Here is a 21,205-nt window from a genome sequence, read left to right as displayed (position 1 = left end):
CGACGGGGCGGAGGCAGCAGCCCGAGGGAGCCGGCAACGGCGCGGCGGGGGCGGAAGGAGCCGAGCTGGGCCGAGGATGCTTCGGGGGCGGGGATCGCGGGAGCGGAAAGAGCCGAGCTGGGCCGAGGGTGCTTCGGGGGCGGGGATCGCGGGAGCGGAAGGAGCCGAGCTGCGCCGAAAGCAGGCAGGGTGGGCGGGGCCTCCGGGCGGGCGCTTCCGAGGACAGCCGAGCGGGGCCTCGGTGGGAGCCGCGCAGGTCCCCGTGGCGCTCTCCCCTCCCGGACGCCTGGGTCCCTCGCCGGCCATGATCGAGGTGTCGGCGGCGCTGCTCCGCGGGGCGGTCTTCCTGGCCGGGGAGCCCCTCGAGTGCCTGGTCACGCTGCGCAACCCGCTGCCGCCCGACGCCACGTCCGCCTCCAGGTAGAGCCCGGCGGGAGGGAGGGCCGAGGGCCGCCGGGGAGGAGGAGGAGGAGGCTGCGGGGGCCGGGAACGTCGGAACGCGAGCGCGTGCATTTCTGCGTGGCTTCAGCCTTTTGCACGAGAAACGCGCAAAGCAGCTGAGATGGGCAAGCCAGGAGCTGAAGGGCGCCTTAACCTGAGGTCCTGGGCGCAACAACGGGATGTCTAGGGGCGCTTTTTTATAAGCAGAAAATGAAGGAACTGCAGCTAAACTATTATCTTCTTTTTTCACATGGTCTAGTCCAGGCTTCTTCTTCAACCTCGGCCCTCCAGTTGTTTTTGGCCTACAACTCCCAGGATCCCTAGCAACAGGGCCAGTGGTCAGGGATGATGGGAATTGTAGTCTCAAAACATCTGGAGGGCCGGGGTTGAAGAAGCCTGGTCTAGGCCTTCCCCCAGCGCCGGAATTACATATAAGCTAAACGAGCTCTAGCTTAGGGCCCCACTCTCTTAGGCACCCCCAAAAAAATTCAAGCAAAAAAACCTGGATGTACATTTCCAAAATATAAGATATAAAAAATAGAATAAAACCTGCAAACAGCAACTGTGTTTTGTGTTGTGTAGGCTCCTATGATGTAAGCAATGAGCCCTGCCTGCTCGCCTGCTCCCTGAAATATCACCAGTTTGCTCCTTTCTATATATAGGGTGCCGACATTCTGCATGGACTGGTTGCAAGGCAACATGTGCAAATGGCTGAAGATACCTATGAGGTCCATAAATGACCATCTAGCATATATTCAACACAAAGGACAGCTGGGCATAAAAAGGGCCCCATTACCTTCAGGAGTTTAGGGCCTCATCAAACCTAAATCTGGCCCTGCCCACCCCCCTAATATTCTTAAGAGGGTCTCTTCTCCGGTCTTCGGAGAGTAGCTGGAAGTGGGGAGGCAGAAAAAGGTCCTTTCCTTCCATTCTGCAGTTTAAATCTGAAATCTTTGCACCCAGAGAAGCTGCTCACGCGAAATTCCCTGCTGCACAACGCGCCTCAAACAAGAGGAGTTTTGCAGGCGGCTTCCCACCGAGGCCAAAGGGCTCCTGTTTTGTGAAGCGTTTGCTTCTTCCTGGTTGATGGGCTTCTAGCCAATGGATGAAGCCGCCTCAATGATTGTCATTCAGGAAGGTGGATCCAGCCAATTAGGCAAAGAGAAGATGAGTGTGAAACGCCCATTCTCTAGAGAAGGAACTTGTAATTTTCTGCTGGAGAAATAGCAATGCAGTTTGGAGAGGGCCGGGACTGAGTGTAAATTCAGAAACAGAAACCAATTCAGTTCACACTCTTTTAAACTCTGAGCTTATTTCACCCCAAAGGAATGTTTTTCTGAGATTGTAAACATTTTAAAAAATTCTCTGCCAGTGCAGATCAAGTCCCATCATTGCAGGGCTGTGGCTGAGCGAGTGTGGATTACGCCAGCCTTGCAAGGAAATCCAGCGTAGGTATCCCGGTTTAGGGCAGGGCATGTCCAGTGTTGCCGGGTTGGCATTTTTGGGGGAGGGGGGGTGCAGAGTTGATTGCATCAGCAGTGCCATTCATAAAGGGCTTGCTGGGGGGTGGGAGGCTCCCTGTGGGTTGAAAGAGCAACCTGGATGCTGGGCTGACTCACTGAGGAAGGGTGGATCAGAGAGGTCCTCTAGTCCAGCCCTCTGCAGGGCAAGTTTCTTAGTGGGCAGGTCTACCCGCCAGGCCTCACCACTGCTCAGCCACCACATTTCCCCGAAAGGGTAGGCCTGTCTTCTGATGCTAGTTAGGAGCGTTTGTGGGGAGTGTTGAGACCCCCTTGAAAGCAGGGGCTGATATCCTCCTTGGGGCTTCCCAGAAGAGGCACTGTGAGCTCCGGCTGCTTGGAGCACTGGAGGCTGGACTGGACAGATCCAGTACAGGGGTCTATTTATTTAAAGGATGGGATCAGTGGGGGAGAGCAGTGAGTCAAGTCTGGCCAGGCAGGGAGTTGGGGGTCTCGCTAGGCCTTGGCTCACTGACCGGATGCGCTGAGGTCCAGGGAGGCTCCTTGCCCCTCACAGCGGCTGTTTGGGAGCCGCGTGGCCAACGGACTCTGCGGCAGGGCTGGGGAGCAGCGGCCTTTGTGCTCTGTGGCCTCGGGCTCTTTTCCTGAGCCTGGCGCCAGGCCTCCTCCGCAGGGTTGGCGCTGCCTCTTGTGCGAGAGGGAGGCTAAATAAATAAACATTAGGAAATTGTCTAGTAGCACCTTAGAGACCAACTAAGTTTCTTCTGGGTCTAAGCTTTCGTGTGCATGCACACTTCAGGAGATGCACACGAAAGATTATAGCCAGAACAAACTTAGTTGGTCTCGAAGGTGCTACTGGACAATTTTTCAATTTATTTTGACTGCTTCAGACCAAGACGGCTACCTACCGGAATCGAGAGAGGGAGGCTGTTCTTGAGGCTGCCCCAGCAACTGATGCAATGTTTTATGTAGCAATTGAGGAGTCACAGGTGAACCTGGGAGCAGTTAAGGACTTGAGGAAGGACAGTCCTGTACAGAGAAGTCCTGAGAGTACACAGAGATCCATTAAGGCTTCCCTGCCCAGTGCAGAGCAGCCAAGATGCTGCCGGCCCCTTTCCCCCCCTCCACTGGCTGTGCCAGCCTGGGCTCCATTTTCTTGCATTGCCACAGGCCTTTGAGGTTGCCATTGTGCTTGCTCCATGCCCATGCTGCTGAGGGTGGCAGAGGCAGCAGCGGGCAGAGGGGGGCTTGCAGCCCCTCAGCACTGTGGCCGGGGCTCCCTCAGGAGGAGGGGGTCCTACAGGCTTCCTTTGGGTGGCCTTCGCCCAGCCGGCCTGCCCGGGAAGATGCTGGTCTCCTCAGAAAGGCGCTCCGTGGGTGTTTGGTGGAGCCCAGCCTCTGCGTGCCAGCTGGATTGGCAGCCCTCCCCTCCCGCTTTTGGCCTCAGGCCCTGACCTGCGATGGCTGCCTTCCTTGTCACCTGCCAGATCCTGCCAGAGATGCTTCTTCACTCCGGCCTGCCTGGTCATGCGGTGAAACTGGCTTGACCTGTTTGGGCACTTTGCTTGAGGTGCCCAAGTCCTCAGGCGGGTATTTGTTTTTCAGCCGGCTGGCCTGGGCAGGCTGTTGATGGACTTTGTGGTTGCCACTCCTGCATCACAGGGGGTTGGACTAGATGACCCCTGGGATCCCTCCCAACTCTGTGTCTGTAAAGTCTGTGTGGTGCAGAAAGGAGATGTCCAGCACGGGAGGGCAGCAGGTTGGGTTTGGTGCACAGTAGAATAATAACAGTAATTAGCCCCCCATCTGACTGGGCTGCTCTCACGTGCTCCTGCTGGTTTTTCTCCTCCCAATCATCTGGAGCCGGCATGAACCGGGCAGCCATCTCCTGGAGCCTGGGGGGGGGGGCAGCCAAGTGGGGGAAGGGCTGGCCCAGACCCTCTTTGCTTCTGTCAATCTCCCGGGGCGCATCCTGGCCACCCCAAAGGGAGCAGCTGTGCCAGCCAAGTGGGTCTGCCTTCCCGGGGGCAGTTCTGGCTTGGTGTGGCATTGCAAAACCCTCCTTCGGCGGCCTCTCGGGACCCCCGCCTTTCCCCCACTTCCCTTTGATGCAGAAATGGTTGTTTTATTTACGGTGTTTTTATTCTGATCTTTTAGTCAGAAAGACCTTCAGAGTGGCTGATGGCAAAGTAATTAAAAAGCAGCTCATGGCAGCAAGACAAGGACCCCCAGTGGCCATGGGGGGAGTCACTGGCAGCGTGTGGGAGGGAGGAGAAGCAGACTTTTGGAGTTTCTGGTCCATGGTCTCCAATATCTGCCAGCCTCTCCTTCCACTTAGCCTGGTGCCTATGGCCAGGCCCATTTTCGGTGAGAGGCCATGGCTGGCACCCCAGGCCAGACACTCCCCGTTTCTGCCTCTGCTGGAGCCTCCTTTGTGAGGGGGGGGGGGCTCCAGGCGCACCCCCAGGTGAGGAACCAGGTGCTGATGGTTTCAAGGCAGGCTGTGAGGTGGAATCATAGAATCATAGAATCATAGAGTTGGAAGAGACCACAAGGGCCATCGAGTCCAACCCCCTGCCAAGCAGGAAACACCATCAGAGCACTCCTGACGTATGGTTGTCAAGCCTCTGCTTAAAGACCTCCAAAGAAGGAGACTCCACCACACTCCTTGGCAGCAAATTCCACTGTCAAACAGCTCTTACTGTCAGGAAGTTCTTCCTAATGTTTAGGTGGAATCTTCTTTCTTGTAGTTTGGATCCATTGCTCCATGTCCGCTTCTCTGGTCTCCCAACCGTGGTCTCCCTGGTGGGTGACTTGTGCTGGGAGATGGACAGTGGAAAGGGGACACCCCCCCCCGGTTCTCCTGGACCTCTCAGCGGCTGGGACCAGCTTGGCGCAGTGCCAGGGGGGCTCTGGGGCTGCCTGGTGAGCGCTGCAACCCATAGTCGCCTGGCAGAGCAGTTTCGTGGCTCTCGGCTCACTCTGGGGTGCCACAAGCTTCCTTCCTGTCTCCTGCGCTGCCGAACGTTTCTGTGAAAGCGCTCCCATCTTTGAGCCTCTATGTGGAAGGAAACAGAACAAGACATGAAAAGGAAATAACTTTTCACCTCTTTACTGCAGCCCAGGGCTGTGTTTTCGAATCCTGGAATACCTTTAATCTTGATAATTTCAATTGCTGGCATTCCAGGGTTTGGCAAGTTGCCCTTCTTGAAAAGGGTGCAGCTTGAATGACTGGTTTTTAATATGCCTTTATTTTCCATACAAAAATTGAGGCACACAAGTCACCCATTGCCACCTGTAGAAGCTAATTTCTGGCTCATTTAAGACCATATTGAACCTTTAATCTGAATAACGGTGCAGCTTTACAGCCAGAGAATACTCTCATTTTTATAACAAATTGTAAAGGGGACCCTTGTATGAGTTAATACTTTATTATCCCTTTGGAGCTGTCCTCTGTTTTTGTACTTATGCTCTTCTGGGCTGTGACGTTTTATGGTTTGGAGTCTTGATTCTTTGGGTTATTGGTCAAATTTGCACTTTCTTTTGTTAATAAATAGTAGAAGTCCCGGAAAGTGTTAGACAGAGGGGCTGGCGTGCCAAGTGATCTTGTCCTCCACCATCAGGAATTTTTGGAGCATTGTTTTCCAAGCATGCTGCTGGGATCATCCCCTCAAGGCTCCCCAAAAATATTCCCAGAGCCCTGCCAGGGCATATTTCCTCTTCCCCCCCCCCCGGGCCAGCCGGTCACCTCCACTCCTGGCTTGAGCCCCATTTATTCCTGAGGGGCATTTTGTGGCCTCAGACCCTTTGTGGCTTTTGTGAGTGGTGTGGCAACAAAAGCAGCGGCCAGGGGGTGATCTAGATAGTTAGGTTCCTCATCACAAGGTTTGTGTTGTTTTCCTACCTGGTGTGTGGCGCTGGGAAGGGAGGAAGAGGGGCTGGGGTTCCTCCAGACACCACAGGAACATGGTCTGGGGGGTCCTCTACCCCCAAGGGGTCTGGAAAGCGTGGGGTTCCAGCTTGCAAGCCTTTTTCAGGTGCCAGAGCATGCAGCTTCGCCACTGAGAGCAGGTGGCACCTTTCTGGAAAATCTGAAAGCACTGATGGGACGGAATGGGGGAAACACACACGCACCCCTGAGCTGGGACGTCTTTCAGGCTGCGTTTGCCCTCTCTCATCACGGAGGAGAGGGCCATCGATGTCTCCTAGTCAGAACGGCTGTGCGCTGCCTCTCTTGTTAGAGGCAGCAACGCTTCTGAATCCCAGATGGTGGAAACCAAACCGTAGACTCCTGGAATCGTAGAGTAGAAAGGGTCCCCCGAGGGCCATCTAGTCCAGCCCCCTGCAATGCAGGAATCTCTGCTCAAGCATCCAGGAGGGGAGGGAGTTGCTGTTCTGCTCCAATCTTCTTTGTGGGTTTCCCATCCTAGGCACCTGGCTGGACTGGGTGGGCCTGATCCAGCTGCAGGCTCTCCTCACGTTCATGGGCCTTCTTCCCCTGGTTCTCTGCCCCGTCTCCCTCACGGACTGCCCCTCTCTCCCCCCCCCCCAGTGAAATGCTGGCCTGGGCCAGTGCTCAGATCCACTGCCAGTTCCACGCCAGCGAGAGCCGGGTGGCGCTGCCCCCTTCGGAAGACAGCCGGCACGACGTCCAGGCCGAGAACGAGACGGTTTTTGTCCCCAACAGAGGTGAGCCTGAGCTCCTTCCGGAGAGCTTCCTTCCTTGGCCTGAAAGAGGGGCAGGGCGGGGAGTGTCACTTGGGGGCCGGTGGCAATGTAGGAGAAGGCAGGAGAGCCTGCCAGGGTGGCAGGGGGACGACGGGTAGTCCTGGCCGTGAGTCTGTGCCCATGGCCCCTTTTGAGCCAGTGTGGTGTAGTGCTTAAGAGCGGTGGACTCGTAATCTGGGGAACCGGGTTCGCGTCTCCGCTCCTCCACCTGCAGCTGCTGGGTGACCTTGGGCCAGGCACACTTCTCTGAAGTCTCTCAGCCCCACTCACCTCACAGAGTGTTTGTTGTGGGGGAGGAAGGGAAAGGAGAATGTTAGCCGCTTTGAGACACCTTAAAGGGAGTGAAAGGCGGGATATCAAATCCAAACTCTTCTTCTTCTTCTTCTTCTTTTGCCTTGCAGGGGAGCGGGGCCACTGCATCCTGTCCACCCCCCCAAAGATCCTCTTCTGTGACTTGCGACTGGATCCAGGAGAGTCCAAAACCTGTGAGTAGCCCCTTCTCCCCCGTCTGCCTTGCCCCCCACCCTAGGGGAGGGGTGCTGGGGAGCCCCAAGGCTTGGCTGGCGGAGGCGAGGGATGACCTCTCTTGTGGGGTGGGCTCTGGGCTCCCCACACGCCAGCCCCACTTTCCCACTTCCATTGCCGCCCAGAGATGATCTGGAAGGGCAAGCCAGGCAGTGGGGCTGAGAGCCCTGGGGGGAGGCCAGGGCAGCCCCAGCCCCACCTGAACCTGCATTGCGCCCCAGCCTGCCTGCTGCCCCCCAAAGCAAAACCCAGCCTCTGCCTGGTTGAGAGTCTCTAAAAAGGTGGGGAAGGGGCATGTGGAAGACACCCCCCAGCTTGCTCAGATCTGCCCCCCGCTTTTCAGGCCGAGGGTGTTGGGGGGCTTCCTCAAGGATCCTGGGGGACCCTGCCCTGTGAACTGGGCCCTTTCGGAGTAAGAATAAGAGTTGAAAGGGACCCCCGTGGGTCATCCATCCCACCCCGCTACAGCGCAAGGCTTTTTCATTTGCTCTGCTTCTACTCCTGCTGGCTGCCCCGTCCCACCCAGCCATGGGAGGCGAAGCCCCTGGTGGTGCGACCCACGGCTCACGGCCCCCTTTCCCCAGACTCGTACTGTGAGACGCTGCCGGTGGACGGCCCCCCCTCCTTCCGGGGGCAGGCGGTCAAGTACGTCTACAAGCTGACCATCGGCTGCCAGAGGGTCAACTCGCCCATCAAGCTCCTTCGCGTCCCCTTCCGGGTGCTGGTGCTGCATGGTAAGGCCGGGGGGGGGGTGTGCAGACCGGATGGGGGGAGGACATCTTGACCCCCCCCGGCAAAACAGCTCATGCTGCCTCTCCCTCCGCAGGACTGAAGGACTACCAGTGCCCCCAGGACGAGGCCGTGGCCCCCTCCAACCCCTTCCTGGAGGAGGAGGAGGGGGCCAAGAAGGATTCCCGGCTGGCCGACTTGGCCACCGAGCTGCTGATGGCGGCCACCTCCAGAAGGAGCCTCCGTAAGTCGCCCCCCTGTTCACTGGCTCTCCTGCCCCATGCCCTGGGAGAGAAAGCCATTTGGCAAAAAAAGAAGTATAGGAAGAGCAGCATGAATAAACTCAATGAGACGTGGTCATTTAAGGGCCTCCCCAAATGAGGGAAATGACCCTGTTGAAGGATCCTGTCGGTGGAGCTGGATACATGCTCAGCATCTTTGAAGATCTGTCTGCTTACTTCAAAGCCCAAAGAGAAAATGAGCATAGCAAAGCTCAATACAATGGAATAAAATCTCCCCTGCCCTGAAAATAAAGTTGAGAAATGGTAAAAAAGAAAGAAAGAAAAGCTATTTGCCATGTGACCAGGGGGGATTTGAATGAAATCATATCAATTTAAATCAAATTGATTTCAATCATGATTTCAATCACTAGTCAGGAAGACTTGATTTCAATCCTTCTTTTACAGAAAGACTCATTCCTGCTGGTATAATATTTACAACCAGATGAAGGTTTCCTTTTCAGAATAATAAATTTTCAGAGTAGTTTTTATATACAAAGTTACTGATTAGGTTATACTATTAGAAATACCTAGACAGATAATTATGAAATTATTGTGAGGTTTAATAAGTTAACTGTTTATAATTGGACAACTTTCCTGCTGTATTTTATTGGAAGGAGAAAAATAATAATTTCCTTAATAACTGTTTATTTAACTAAAACAATAACATTATAGCATATGTATCCATGTTTGTTAACTGATGTGGTTAAACAATTTAAAAAAAAACCTTAGAGTGAGTTTTAGCACACATGAAAGACTTAAAACAAATCCTTATTTCCTGATCAATAGCTTTTGGACTATAATATAACTTAAATAGAAAGCTATATTTAGAAAGACTTTTCCTCAGAAAGCATTTTATTTTAAAAATCCAATTTAAATTTTTAAAAAATCCAATTTAAATTATTATTTTTTAAGTCATTGATTTTTATCCACCCTGCATGTGACTCCTGGAACTTAGGTTATGGGCACAAAAACAGAAAGTCTAGTCGCCAGGTGGCCCTTATTACAAGGGAGACATGGAAAGTTCTTCCTGATATTTCGCTGGAATCTCCTTTGCACCTTGCATCCTTTTGTCTGGGCCTCCCCTTTGGAGCAGCAGGAAAGGAGCCGGCTTAAGGTGCCCCTCATGCCACGGGGCACAGTGCCTCATTCAGTCGCCGCACAAGAGGCTGGTTTTCACTGGGCGGGGGGAGCGCAGCCGTGTTCAATTCCAGGTGGGGGCACACCTTTTTCTCTCCCCCCCCCGACTAAGTCCCCCCCTTTGCTCCCAGACTTGTACAACATCAGCAATTCCCGCGGCAAAGTGGGCACCTTCTGCATCTTCAAGGCCGTCTACAAGATTGGCGAGGACATTGTGGGCACCTTCAACTTCTCCGAGGGGGATATCCCATGCCTGCAGGTGAGGCCCGCGGGGGGGGGGTGCCCTCCAGGATGCCAAAATGGGGGGTGGGCGAGTCGAGGGTGTGGGGTGCCAGTCGGGTACTCACCCGGCCTCTGGGCTTGCCCCCTGCTCTCTGCCCGCTAGTACCTGGTGAGCCTGCAGACGGAGGAGCGGATCCAGGAGGCCTTCCAGCACCGGCGCGGGCAGCCCGTCTCCTACAGCACCCACGCCCGCCACCAGGAGTCCTGCCTGCACACCTCGCGCACCAGCTTCAGCCTGCCCATCCCGCTCAGCTCTGCCCCGGGGTTCAGCACCAACATCGGTGAGTCCTTCCAGTTCCCGGGAGGGAGGGGCCGGGCAGCTTGGGGGGGGGCCGATTGCTTTGCAGGCAGAAGGGGCATGGGTGGGTCAACCTTTTGCACCAAACTGCAGAGAGCTGCTGCCAGTCAGTGCCCAGGGGGCAAAGCTTGGCAGTTCAGTATGCCAGCTCTGAGGCTGGTTCCTGTGCCCCTAAGCCAGAGGGGGCTGATGCTGGAAGCACCTCTTTGACCCCCTCCCTGTACCAGCCACAAGCTGGCACTCTCCTGGCACTCCTGAACTGCAGAAAGCTGATGCCAGTCAGTGCCCAGTGGGCAAAGCTGGGCAGGTCAGTACGCCAGCTCTGAAGCTGGTTCCTGTGTCCTTAAGCCAAGGCCACCTACAAAAGAGTCACAAAAAGGGAGCTGCTGCTGGAAGCACCTCTTTGACCCCCCCCCCCAACCAGCCACAAGCTGGCATTCTCTTGGCACCCCTGACCCATGGGCACCCCCCTCCTCCCTGCCCCTTGGCTGGCTCTCACCCACTGACAGAGGGAGCCCCCCAGGTGTTCTGCCTTCCCTTGGTTTGACAGAAGGGGGTCCTTGCTGGCCCCCAACACCTCCCTGCTGCTGTGGGGTGGGGGATGAGTGGGGGGGGCTGTTATTCAGCGGGAGCAGCCCAGAGCGCCTCTGCTGATGCCCCCCCCCCCGTCTTTGCAGTGTCCCTGAAGTGGCGCCTGCACTTTGAGTTTGTGACGTCCCGCGAGGCGTCTCAGCGGCAGGCCCCCCCGGAGGGCCCCCCCTCGGAAGAAGCCTCCCGGTGGTCGGGGGTGGAGCAGATGGACGTGGACACCTTCAGCTGGGACCTCCCCATCAAGGTCTTGCCCACCAACCCGCTTCTGGCCTCCTCCGTCTCCCAGGTCCCGGGCGCCAACTCCCTCACCATCTGAGGGCGGGTCTGAGGGTCCTGTTGCTCCGTGTGGCCTCAGAGAGGCATGATCCTGATTGGGGGGGGGGGGCTTTGGCTGGAAGGTCTGGGGTGCAAGCGGGGGGGGGGCTCTTCAGCCGGGCTCCCTCCCTCTCCCTGCCCCACTCCCCGTCCGGTGTGTGAATTTCTCCCATGGAGAAGGGGGCGCTGCCTCCAACCTGCCCTTGTCCTTTTTTCCAGAGTGTCGTGGGGGGGGGGGGCTGTTGCAAACCATGGGGGGGTCACTGTGGTGAAAAGCTGGAGGGGCTTCCCAGCTTCATCTCCCCCATGCTGTGCTTTGTGTCTGTTGGTTAATAAAAATCTGCTGCAATGGCTGCCCCCCCATACTCTGCAGGCGCCATCCTTTGCCCAGGAGGGTGGGGGCCACGGGAGACCCTTCCCCTCCTGCCCATCTCTCCCCCCCCCCCAAGAAATCCACGGCACCAGAGCCTTTCTGCTGTTTCATGGGGTGTTTATTTGAAGAGTCAGACATGCCCTCTCTACGCCCTAAGGAAGAGCTTTGGCTGCGGATCGCGCCCATCTCTGGGTCAGGCCCAGCCCTCTTCCCTCATGGCACCCCCCCCCCATAGAGTGGTCTGGACCCCTAGTTCTCTTTAGTGGTTCCCTTTAGTGGGTTTTTTTGGGGGTGGGGGGCTTTGGCTGCTTAACAGAGGAGCCAGCAGACTGGGGTGGGGGGAGGGAGAAGAAGCTGGAAATGGGGGGCAGCAGCCCAGGACATCCACACCCCCTGCCCACCCCATTTTGGATATATTTGGGGATAAAAGCCGGCCCAATATCTGCAGGGGTGGGGAGCCAGCCAGACCCCAATTTCTGGGGGAATTCATGGCAAAGGTGTCTGATCAGGAGAGGGGCCGGGTGCTGGCACCCTCCCCGCTTGGCATCTGGAGGAGGGAAGGGGCAAGGTGCCCACCCTGGGAAGCGGGTAGGGGTGGGCAGCAAGCACAGCTGGGGGGGAGGTTGGGGGAGTTCTTGCTCTACAGGTGCGGGGGGGGGGGTCCTCTGGTGATGGTGGCTAGCAAGACCCTCTTTCTGTCTTTCTTTCTCTCTGGGTGCCTCTGGCGCTGCTTCTGCACCCGCCCCCCCCCTTCAGCGCTTCGCTTCCAGGCTCTTCCTCCCCAGGCGGGCCTTGGCCCCCCCTCGGCTGCCGGGCTGCTGCTCAGGGGCCTGGCCTGACCCCCAGCCGGGCTCCAGGTTGTTCACGCAGGGCAGCCTCGGCCTGCCTTTCTGCACCAGCGAGATCTTGCAGGCCCGGGAGTCGTAGCGCGCTTCGCACCAGGCGGGGAAGTCGACCGGCGGCTGCATCCTGCGAGGAGGAGGAGGGGGGCAATAAGAACATGGGGAGAGGCTGCCGGATCAGGCCCATCCAGTCCAGTGGCTCTTGAGCTTCTCAGAGCAAAAGCACCCCCCCAGCCTACTCCCCCCCCAATGGCACTGTGGGCCTGATCCAGGCTCCCTGCAGCTACTGGGTGCTGAGGAGGCCCCAATCCTCCTGCTTTCAGCCATGCGGCTCCCCTCCTTGGGGAGGTTGATGTGGGTGGGGGGGACTCTGGGCCCCACAATGCCCTGTGGCTGATTTATAGGGTGTGGCTGGGTCCTGGGGGGGGGGCGACTTGGCAGGGAGCGAGGAGGAGGAGGAGAAGGAGGCATCTCCCAGACACCCAACTGCGCCTCGGCTTGATCCTGCCATCCCTGCAAGGAGCTGAAGGTCTCCCCCCCCCCAACTTTGCACCTGCTAGGCTGGGCATGGGGGAGGGCCCTGGGGCTGGCTCTGTTCCTCCAGTGAGACCAGCGGGAGAGGATTTGAACTGCCCTCCCTGGCCCTCTAAGCGGCTGCGCCAGGCGGGCCCCCTCCCCACTCAGAAACGGGGGTCAGACTTCACCCCTCCTTGGGCAGGTGGGTTGCTTCTCAGTGAGCCCCTCAAAGAAGGGACCCTGAGGGCCATCCAGTCCAACCCCCTTCAGTGCAGAATTTCTTTTGCCCATTGTGGGGTAAATCTCTCGCCCCGAGTTGAAGAGTCTCATGTGCTGCTAGACTCTGCCTTTCCTCACATCCCGGGCTCAAATCTGCTCAGACAGCATCACGGGTCCCAATCCCTGACTTTTGCTCGCCTCTCCCTACTCTTTCCTGTGTCCCAGAAATGACCCCTTTGCCCAGCCTTGGCCCCGGGTGCCGCGATGCCAGGAGAGCCTGGAGCAAGGATGCCTCAGGGGCCAGGACCCCATTTTCACCCTTGGGTGGCCTCTTCCAGGCGCCTCACCTGCCCGGGCCGCTTCCAGGTGTGCTGCCCTCTGGGAGCTGCTACTTGGGAGGGGGGTCTCCTTGCGTTTCCCCTCCCAGACACGTGCCCCCTCCCTGCTCATTGCAGCCCACATGCACCCCCCTGGCCCAACTCACATGTCACAGCAGCCCACGCCGAGGGGGTCCAGGCAGAAGCACTTGGAGCAGTTGGCATCCTGCCAGGACTCTCCGGGGCCAAAGTGCTGCTCCTTGTAGAGGCAGGGGGCTGGAAGGAAGGAGGGAGGGCGGTCAGGAAGGAGGGCTGGCGCCGGATCTGGCCCTCGGCTCTGCCAGCTGCGTTCTCAGCCAGATCCCGGCCAAGCTGGGAGCCCTGGGTGCTCTTGGGCCCCCGCCAGTCTCCTCCTGCCTCTCTAGAATCAGGCTTGTAGGGTGGCAAGGGAAACCCAGGGATCATCCAGCCCATCCCTCTCGGCTGAAGGAGCCCTAACAATCGGCCGCCTGACCTCTGCTTTTATATTCATCACTGTAACATTGTTCACAAAAAGAAAAGACAACACCCCCAGATACAACCCCCCCCCCAACTTCCCTCAACTTCCTCTTCTGGTTTCTTGCATATTTACTTCTTCTACTTGTTTAATTTTCTTTTAATATAGCTTTCTTAAAATTAAAATAAAATGTTACTATATTCTTATCATTATTATACCTTGATTGTTCTCTAATTGCCTCTAGATTCTTTCAATTATCACCATACATTCTCTACCTTGATTTTGTTGATTGTAAGGGCTTACTACTCAAACCCTGCTAGTGAGGCCACTTCTTTGCAATATTTCTGTACATTTGAAGATTTGTGCTAGCCCTGGGTAGCCTCAAGGCTGCGTAGCCCAAGGGCCCCTGAGGGCCGTTCCTGATCTTCCAGTCTCTCAAGGCCAGTCACCTGGAGCAAGATTGTTTTCTCCTGCGCTAGATGGTAGGACTCGAACCCAAATTACCAGAAAGGGGATTCCCACTCAACATCAGGGGAAACTTTCTGGTGGCAAGAGCTGCTTGATAGTGGAACAGACGGGGGACTCTCCTTCCTTGGAGGTTTTTGAGCAGAGCTTGGGTGACCCTCGGCCACGGATGCTTTTGTTGAGATTCCTGCACTGCAGAGGGGCTGGACTGGATGACCTTTGGGGTGACCTCCACAATTCTCTGTTGTCCCTCGCCTGGCCCCCCGCCTGTTTCCCCCCCGGCCGCCTCACCTTGCGCATGGAAGTAGCAAAGGGCCCTTGCTCCTGGCAGCTGGAGCAGGAGCGCGAAGAGCAGGCAGCCCCTCAGGGGGGCCCAGAATGCCGCCGCTGCCCCCAGCCTCGCCTTCGCAGCCATGGTGGGGCTTCTCGTGGGTCTCTGGTTCTGGGGGAGGCTGCTCTCCTGCTGCCTCGGTCTCCCTGCGGAACGTCTGCCCCACAGGTGCTTATAAAGGGGAGCTTTATGGGCCTGGCCTCCGGCTGACTCCCTGGCAAAGTGGCAAAGCTCATTTCCTGGTCGGAGGCACGAAAACAAGAGGTGGGACGGGGATTTTTTAACAAGCTGCGAAAAGCTGATTCATGCCCTCCGGGAAGGCCTCCAGTTGGGAGCCCCAGAGGGGGTGCCCTGCGGGGCAGCGAGGTAACTCTCCTGCGACCCCTCCACCACCGGGGGAAGAAGCCAGCCAGGCCACCCTCCTCCTGGCGGGGACACAAGGAGAGCCTGCAGCCGGATCAGGGCCATTGCCCACCTCGCCCAGCATCCTCTTCTCCCAGTGGCCAACCAGATGCCCATCGTGGGAAGACCACCAGCAGGATTCATGCGCAAGAGCCACGCTCCCCCCCTCCTGCCATTTGCAGCAGCATCGCTTCCTCCTCTGAGCCTCCTGCGCATGGGATGCAGATGCACATCACCTCTGAGGAAGCCAGCACCCACGGGCACAGAGGGGCATGAATCTTGAGGCGCCAGGAGAAAACCTTTCTCTTGGGCCAGGCGTTGGGCTGGTTCACGTTCTGCAGCCTTTGAAATGTGCATGGGAGGGAGGACATTGGCCCATATTGCTTTTGTTTTATTACATATCTTGTGTTTTCATTTTGTATTTTTATGTTGTGAACTGCCCTGTGATCTGATGAAGGTGGTATACAAATTTAGTAAATAAAATAATAGTTTTTTTGGGGGGGCAGTGCATGGAATCCAGCCCAGAACCAAACTGAGGGCCAGCAAAGGCCTCTCAATGCTGCCCCCCTTCGTAGCCACCACATTCGGCACTGGCAGATATTTGGTTCAGGAAGAATCTCTTGTCTGCTTCCCTTCTGTCCTGATGACAATAATTGGCGGCTCATTCCAGTTCCTTTTGAGAAGTAACAGCCATTTGACAGTGGAACAGACGACCTCAGGAGACCTCAGGAGATGGTGGCATCTCCTTCACTGGAGGTTTAGAAGCAGAGCTTGGATGGCCCCCTGTCATGGATGCTTGAGCTGAGATTCCTGCATTGCAGGGGGTTAGATTAGATGGCCTTTGGGGGTCCTTTCCAACACTATGATTTTATGGCCTGAATTTCTTGGCTGTGCCCTTTTGGGGGGGGGCAGCGTGGCAGCTCTGTGTCACTTTGTTGGGTTTCCTCTTGGCTCCTCTCTTCCCGCCCTTTCCCTCCCTGGCTGCCCTCTCCTCGCTTGCCACCTTTCCTGCCCCCCTCCTCCCTATCTCTCTGCCCCATAGCATCACCCAGGCCCCTCCTGGACTCCTTACTCCACTGCACATCCCAGTGGCCAAGCCTCTGCCACAACAATGGCAGCAAGAGTGTGGGGCAGCCCCCCTCCATTGGGATTTTAATGCCAGAGGACAAGGTGGGCTTCCCTACCCCATAGCACTATTGCAGAAGGACTTGAGGGCTGCCCCTCTCTGGCATATCTGAACTGCCAGGAGAAAGGGAGGCAGTGGGGGGAGTCTCCCCCCAGCTCTCTTGCAGCCCCATCTGTCCCATGTGCCACTCTCTAATCTCTGCAGGTAGCCTGGGTGGGCATCCTGGCACCCACCAAGGGGAGAGGGTTCAGCATCCTGGGCAAGGGAGCATCGCAGCTGCCAGCAGGAGGGCAAACCTCTGTTCGACCCCCAGGGCCAGGCTGGCAGCTGCCGCACAGGAAGCAAACAGGATGCAGGATTCCGGCTGGCAACGGGCACTGCCAGGAGATCCCCATGCCAAGGCAGTACTGCCAGTGCTGTTTTAGGCATGGAAGGGGCTTGGCTCCAGAGCCCAACATCTCGGGGTGTTTTCTCTGCAAACACCAGCAGGTTCCAAGAACCGCTCGCTTTGGGGCTGGGCTGGGCGGCTTCCAAGGGCCCACCTGGGCCAAGAGCAAAGTCCCAAGACTCTGCCCCCAGGCCAGTGGGGGGGGAGGCCTCCCTGGGTGCCCTTCTCCTCGCCCCAACAGCTGGGAGCAGCAGCTCCCTGGGGAGTCAGCTGGGCCAGGCTCCCGCCTTCCCAGGAGCACCAATCTCTTGCTGCCCCCCCCCCCGGCCTGGCCTGGACCTCCTGCGGCCATTGGGACCCAGAGGGTGGGAGCAGCTGGAGAAGGAGCCCTTTGCTGGGCTGGAGGGGCACCATTGCATTGAGCTGCCCATTGGCTGCTTTGTGTGAGGGAAGGGCAGGGGGGCAGCTCTGCCTGGGGCAGTTGTGGGGCAGCTGGGGCAGCGAGTCGGGGGGAGATGGTCCCAGCAGCTGAGTTGGAGCCCGCCAGGTGAGAGGAAGCATCCCTGAGGAAATGAGAAAGATGGAAAGGGCGGTGGAAGTTGCATGGCTTTTGGATGTGCAAGGTGGCCTCTGCAAAGTGGGCCCCAGCTCCGCCAAGGGTGGCCGGAAGGGAGCAGGCAAGCGCCATGCGGCTCCAAAGGCGACCACAGAGACTGAGGCCACAAAGACTTTTCTGACTGTCCCCTGAGGCTGCTGCTTTTGGGCTCCCTGAGAGGCAGTGTGGGGTGAGGAGTCCAGCTTGGCAAACTCTTGAGAGGCAATGGGGGAGTCTCATGAGACAACAAGAACACAGGGAGAGCTTGGTTGCTGGATCAGGCCAAAGGGTCCCCATCCCGTCCTGCACCCCAGTCTCACAGTGGCCACTCAGGTGCCTCTTCTGAGAAGTCCTCAGGCCAGACCGGAGGGCCAGCGGTGCCCTCTCACCCTGCGGTTTCCAGCAGCCCCTGGGATTTCAACACTGCCGGCCTCAGAGCTACCAGCCGCCTAAAGGCCTCCCATGTTGCGCCCCTTTTCAAAGCCTAGGGGGACGGGTTCTGGTCATTTTGGGGGGCCTGATATGCCTTCTGGTCAAACTGGCCACCAGAGTCAAAAGTGGATTGGTATGAATTTTTTTTAAAAAAAATGTTTTATTTAATATTTGAAGAACCAGCAAACAAATTTGACAAGATACAACTTGGCGGTTGTTCCATCAATGTTGAAAATGTTCCCCATGAGTTCCAAAGGAGCCTTAAGATGTGTAGCATAACGAAGCATTGCAATTTCACAAGTGTTGGTGCTGACTTTACAGCCCTAAAAGGCTTGGGTCCAGTAGACCTGAAGGAGCGTCTCCACCCCCATCATTCTGCCCAGACACTGAGGTTCAGTGCCGAGGGCCTTCTTGGTGGTGGCGCCCGCCCTGTGGAACGCCGTCCCATCAGATGTCAAGGAAATAAAGAAGTACACAATTTTGGGGAGACATCTGAAGGCAGCCCTGTACGGGGAGGTTTTTAATTTTAATTATGCTTTTATATTTGTTGGAATCCACAGTGGCTGTGGAAACCCAGTCAGATGGGCGGCATATAAATTATTACTGTTACAGTTATTATTATCCAATAGCCCTCTCCTCTATGAATGTGTCCCATCTTCTGTTGAACCGCGACAAAGTCATCTAGGTTGGTTCACTGCCTCCTGCATAAGGGGGTGATCATCATCATCATCATCATATACCACCCTTCATCCATAGTAACAAAACAACCCCCAATATCAACCCCCCAATTCTAAAAGGCCATAGAATTCCCTGGTATAACTATTTCTCCTCTGCCCGAGATGCCTCCCTCTTTGTGAGCGCACTGTGCTTTGCAGAGCAGCCTGGCAGCCGTGCCCATTCCCTTTCCGCTCCCTGTGACCCTCTGCATGGAAGCCGGTCCTCTGCCAGGGCTGTGCCCTCCTTGCCCCTCTGGCCGGGGCCTTTGCCCTCTTCCAGAGAATGGTGGGACGTGACAGGAAAGACCCCGGGAGTTCAGGGCCAGGGGCTCTGGCACCGGCTGCCCAGGCAGGAAAATAGCCGCCTCCGCGTGTCAGGAGGGGTGAGCGGTTGGCACCCCATAAATCCTCTCCGGCAGGTGCTTTGCAGGCTCTGCGAGGAAATGAGCGTATGGTGGTGCTTCCTGTGTGGTGACTCAGAAAGAGTCCCGGGAGAGCGCCTCTCCTTCCCGGCCGGGGAGGGGGCTCCAGGAAAGTGCCACTCACCTGGCAGAGGGGATGCCCCTGGGAAGTGTGTGTGTGTGGGGGGGGGGTATTATTACTAGAGCAGTCAAGTCCAACCTTTTCCTGTTGCCTGGAATGGACACCCAGGGGAAGGTGACTCTGGAGCGTCCTCCTCTTGTGTGTGACCAGGTCGATGGGGATGACCCTGGCTGACCAGATCAAGGGCTGCCCACGCAACCATCTCTCTCTCCGACTCTGGGACTCTCCTGGCTCTTAGCCAGCGCATAGGATGGAGCCCACAAGCAGAAAGTCTGAGATGTAGCTCATACAAGATAAAGCCTGCCTTCAGATTCCTGCTGTGAACTGAATGTAAATAAAACACTATTCTTACTTTTAAAGAAGGTTGTGTTGTTCTGTTATTATTTTAAGAGGGAAACAAAAGGGGAAACCTACCAGGAACAAGCCAGACTGGATTGCTTAATTAAAGGATTCTAATGAATCATCAACTTGCTTCCAATAGGTTTACAACATTATGATAATTATTGTTATTGTAATTTTCCCATACAGAACAACAAAATTGAGAAAATCTACATCAGATGTTCAAAACCAACACACCTGCTATCCCAGCTGTCCCAGCCTGGTTAGCCCCCTAAAAACTCTGATGCCCCATAATTAAGTACATTATACTCCCATAGAGACTGCCTTACACAGCATTTAAAACCAAAATTGCATTTGGATAGAAACTGTTTCTCAGGCGGTTGGTCCTAGTCTTTATAACCCTGTACCTTCTTCCAGAAGGCAGAAGCTGAAAGAGATTGTTTCCAGGCTGCGCACTATCCTGCACTATCTCTGCAGCTTTCTTATGGCACCTGGAAGCAGATTTGATCCAAGGTGGAAAGAGCGCACCCAATTATTCTCTCCGCAGTCTTTACAACCCTGGACAGCATTGTTTTTCCCCTGACCGTGCAGCTCCCAAACCACACACAGAGAACATAGGTTAATACACTCCCAACAGTACAATGGTAAAATGCCATCAACAGGTCCTTTGAGAGATTGCAAAGGGAGTGTGCTCTGCTGTTTACCCACTGGAGTGAGCGAGGAGGGATCATATCAAAGCACTATCTCCTCTCCTAACATTCCCACAGGAAGGAGCAGGACGGGTGCTTTGGGTGCAGCAGCAAGAGCACCCCGACCTGGAGAGATGGAGCCTGGCAGGGGAGAGGACACCAGCACAGCCTCACCGGGGTCTTTTCCAGCAACCCCCACAAGGCTGAATTTCAAACATGGGTGCTTGACCCTCCAAGTCGCAGCCTCTGGCCTAACTTTAGAGTGACATCCTGAGCAGGTGCCATTTCTAGGTGTGCCCCTGAGATACCTGTGGAGCTTCCCGCCCCCCTCCAGTCCTTGCAAGGCAGTGTGCCCACCCCCTTCTCTCTGAATAGAGCACCTGCAGAAGGCCCAGGTTCCATCCCTGAAGGCACCTCCGGGGGGGGGGGGGATGGTGAGGCTGCTCTGAAATCCTGGAGAGTCATTGCTGCCGGTCAGTGTAGACAATACTGGGCTCGGTGGACCATGGTCTTACTGTGCATCTGCCTGCCTGTGTGGAGGGAGGCAGGTGGGGGAGCATTTCTGAAGAGGGCAGCAACTTGTCCTACTGCAGAGCAGCATCCCATGCAAGGGCTCTGAGCAGCCCCCTGCCAAACAGCTTCTTTGGGGTTGGGGGGCATGAATAGCTCAGCTTGGTTTGGGAGGGGCCCCCAGCCCAAACCTGCTCTCTTGGGGCTGGGGGAGCAGTGAGCTCCAGCCCCTCTTCCTCCCCCCCCCCCATCTCCCAGTCCCTGATATTTTTCCTGGCACAGATATTGAGAAGCGGAAGGGGCTCCCGCAGGCTGGCCCAAAACCCCCGGAGAAGAATGTTCCAGAAACTCCAGGAAACATCTGGCCTGGTGGGTGGGTGTTGATGCATCGCAGCTAACCTGGAGCCCACGCACTCCTGCGCATTCTGCTGAAGCGGATTTCCACTGACTGCTCGGTGGTGCTCTTGTATTTTTCAGGTCTTACCCCTGAGAGGGAGGATGGTTTGAAATGCAGAGAGTGCTGGATCTGCAAAACGGATCCTTTGCATCCCCTGGCAGCTGCTCCCTCCTCCTCCTCAGGGAATCATATATTTGGAAGGGACCCAAGAGGCCATCTACTCCAACCCCCTGCAGTGCAGGAATCTCAACTCAAGGAATCTCAACTAAATATCCGGCTGCTGCCCTTTGCCTCTAGCTCAGCCTTTCTCAACCTGTGGGTCCCCAGATGTTGTTGAACTACAACTCCCATCACCCCTAGCTAGCTGATCTAGGAGGAACAGAAGGTGCAGGCCGAGATTGTAGGAATCATGAAGCCTGTGGTTGGCTCTGCTCCAAAGTCTCCCTTGGACTCACCAAGCGGCAGGAGGCCCAGTGAGGGCTGAGCGAGGGACCAGGGTCAGGAGCGGAGAAGTGGAGGACTTCTGGAGCAGAATTCTAGAATTGTAGAGTGGGAAGGAATCCCGAGCATCATCTAGTCCAATGCAATGCTACGCCCATGAGCCTGGCTGGGTGGAGCCCCACTCCCCCCACGCAGGGAGGGAAGAGAGGAACCCAGAACATTGGTATGCAAGCTCTTATATAGACTTTTGAGATTGCCCA

The 21,205-nt window shown here is 56.3% G+C and overlaps 1 protein-coding gene across 1 annotated transcript; it reads left to right on the top strand.

The window, feature by feature from the left end:
• The first annotated feature begins 171 nt into the window (after positions 1 to 171).
• Positions 172 to 18,931, top strand: RGP1 (RGP1 homolog, RAB6A GEF complex partner 1). The gene is made up of 9 exons (XM_083403113.1): positions 172 to 420; positions 6,475 to 6,611; positions 7,052 to 7,135; positions 7,760 to 7,909; positions 8,002 to 8,148; positions 9,454 to 9,581; positions 9,708 to 9,885; positions 10,580 to 17,380; positions 17,428 to 18,931. Exons 1-8 carry the CDS (start codon positions 305 to 307, stop codon positions 10,807 to 10,809), a joined length of 1,170 nt encoding a protein of 389 aa, XP_083259239.1. The 5' UTR covers positions 172 to 304; the 3' UTR covers positions 10,810 to 17,380; positions 17,428 to 18,931.
• The last annotated feature ends 2,274 nt before the right edge of the window (positions 18,932 to 21,205 follow it).

The sequence above is a fragment of the Podarcis tiliguerta genome, assembly GCF_965153285.1.
Source record: "Podarcis tiliguerta genome assembly, chromosome: 11".
Taxonomy (NCBI): domain Eukaryota; kingdom Metazoa; phylum Chordata; class Lepidosauria; order Squamata; family Lacertidae; genus Podarcis; species Podarcis tiliguerta.
This window is presented reverse-complemented; position numbering and strand designations above follow the sequence as displayed.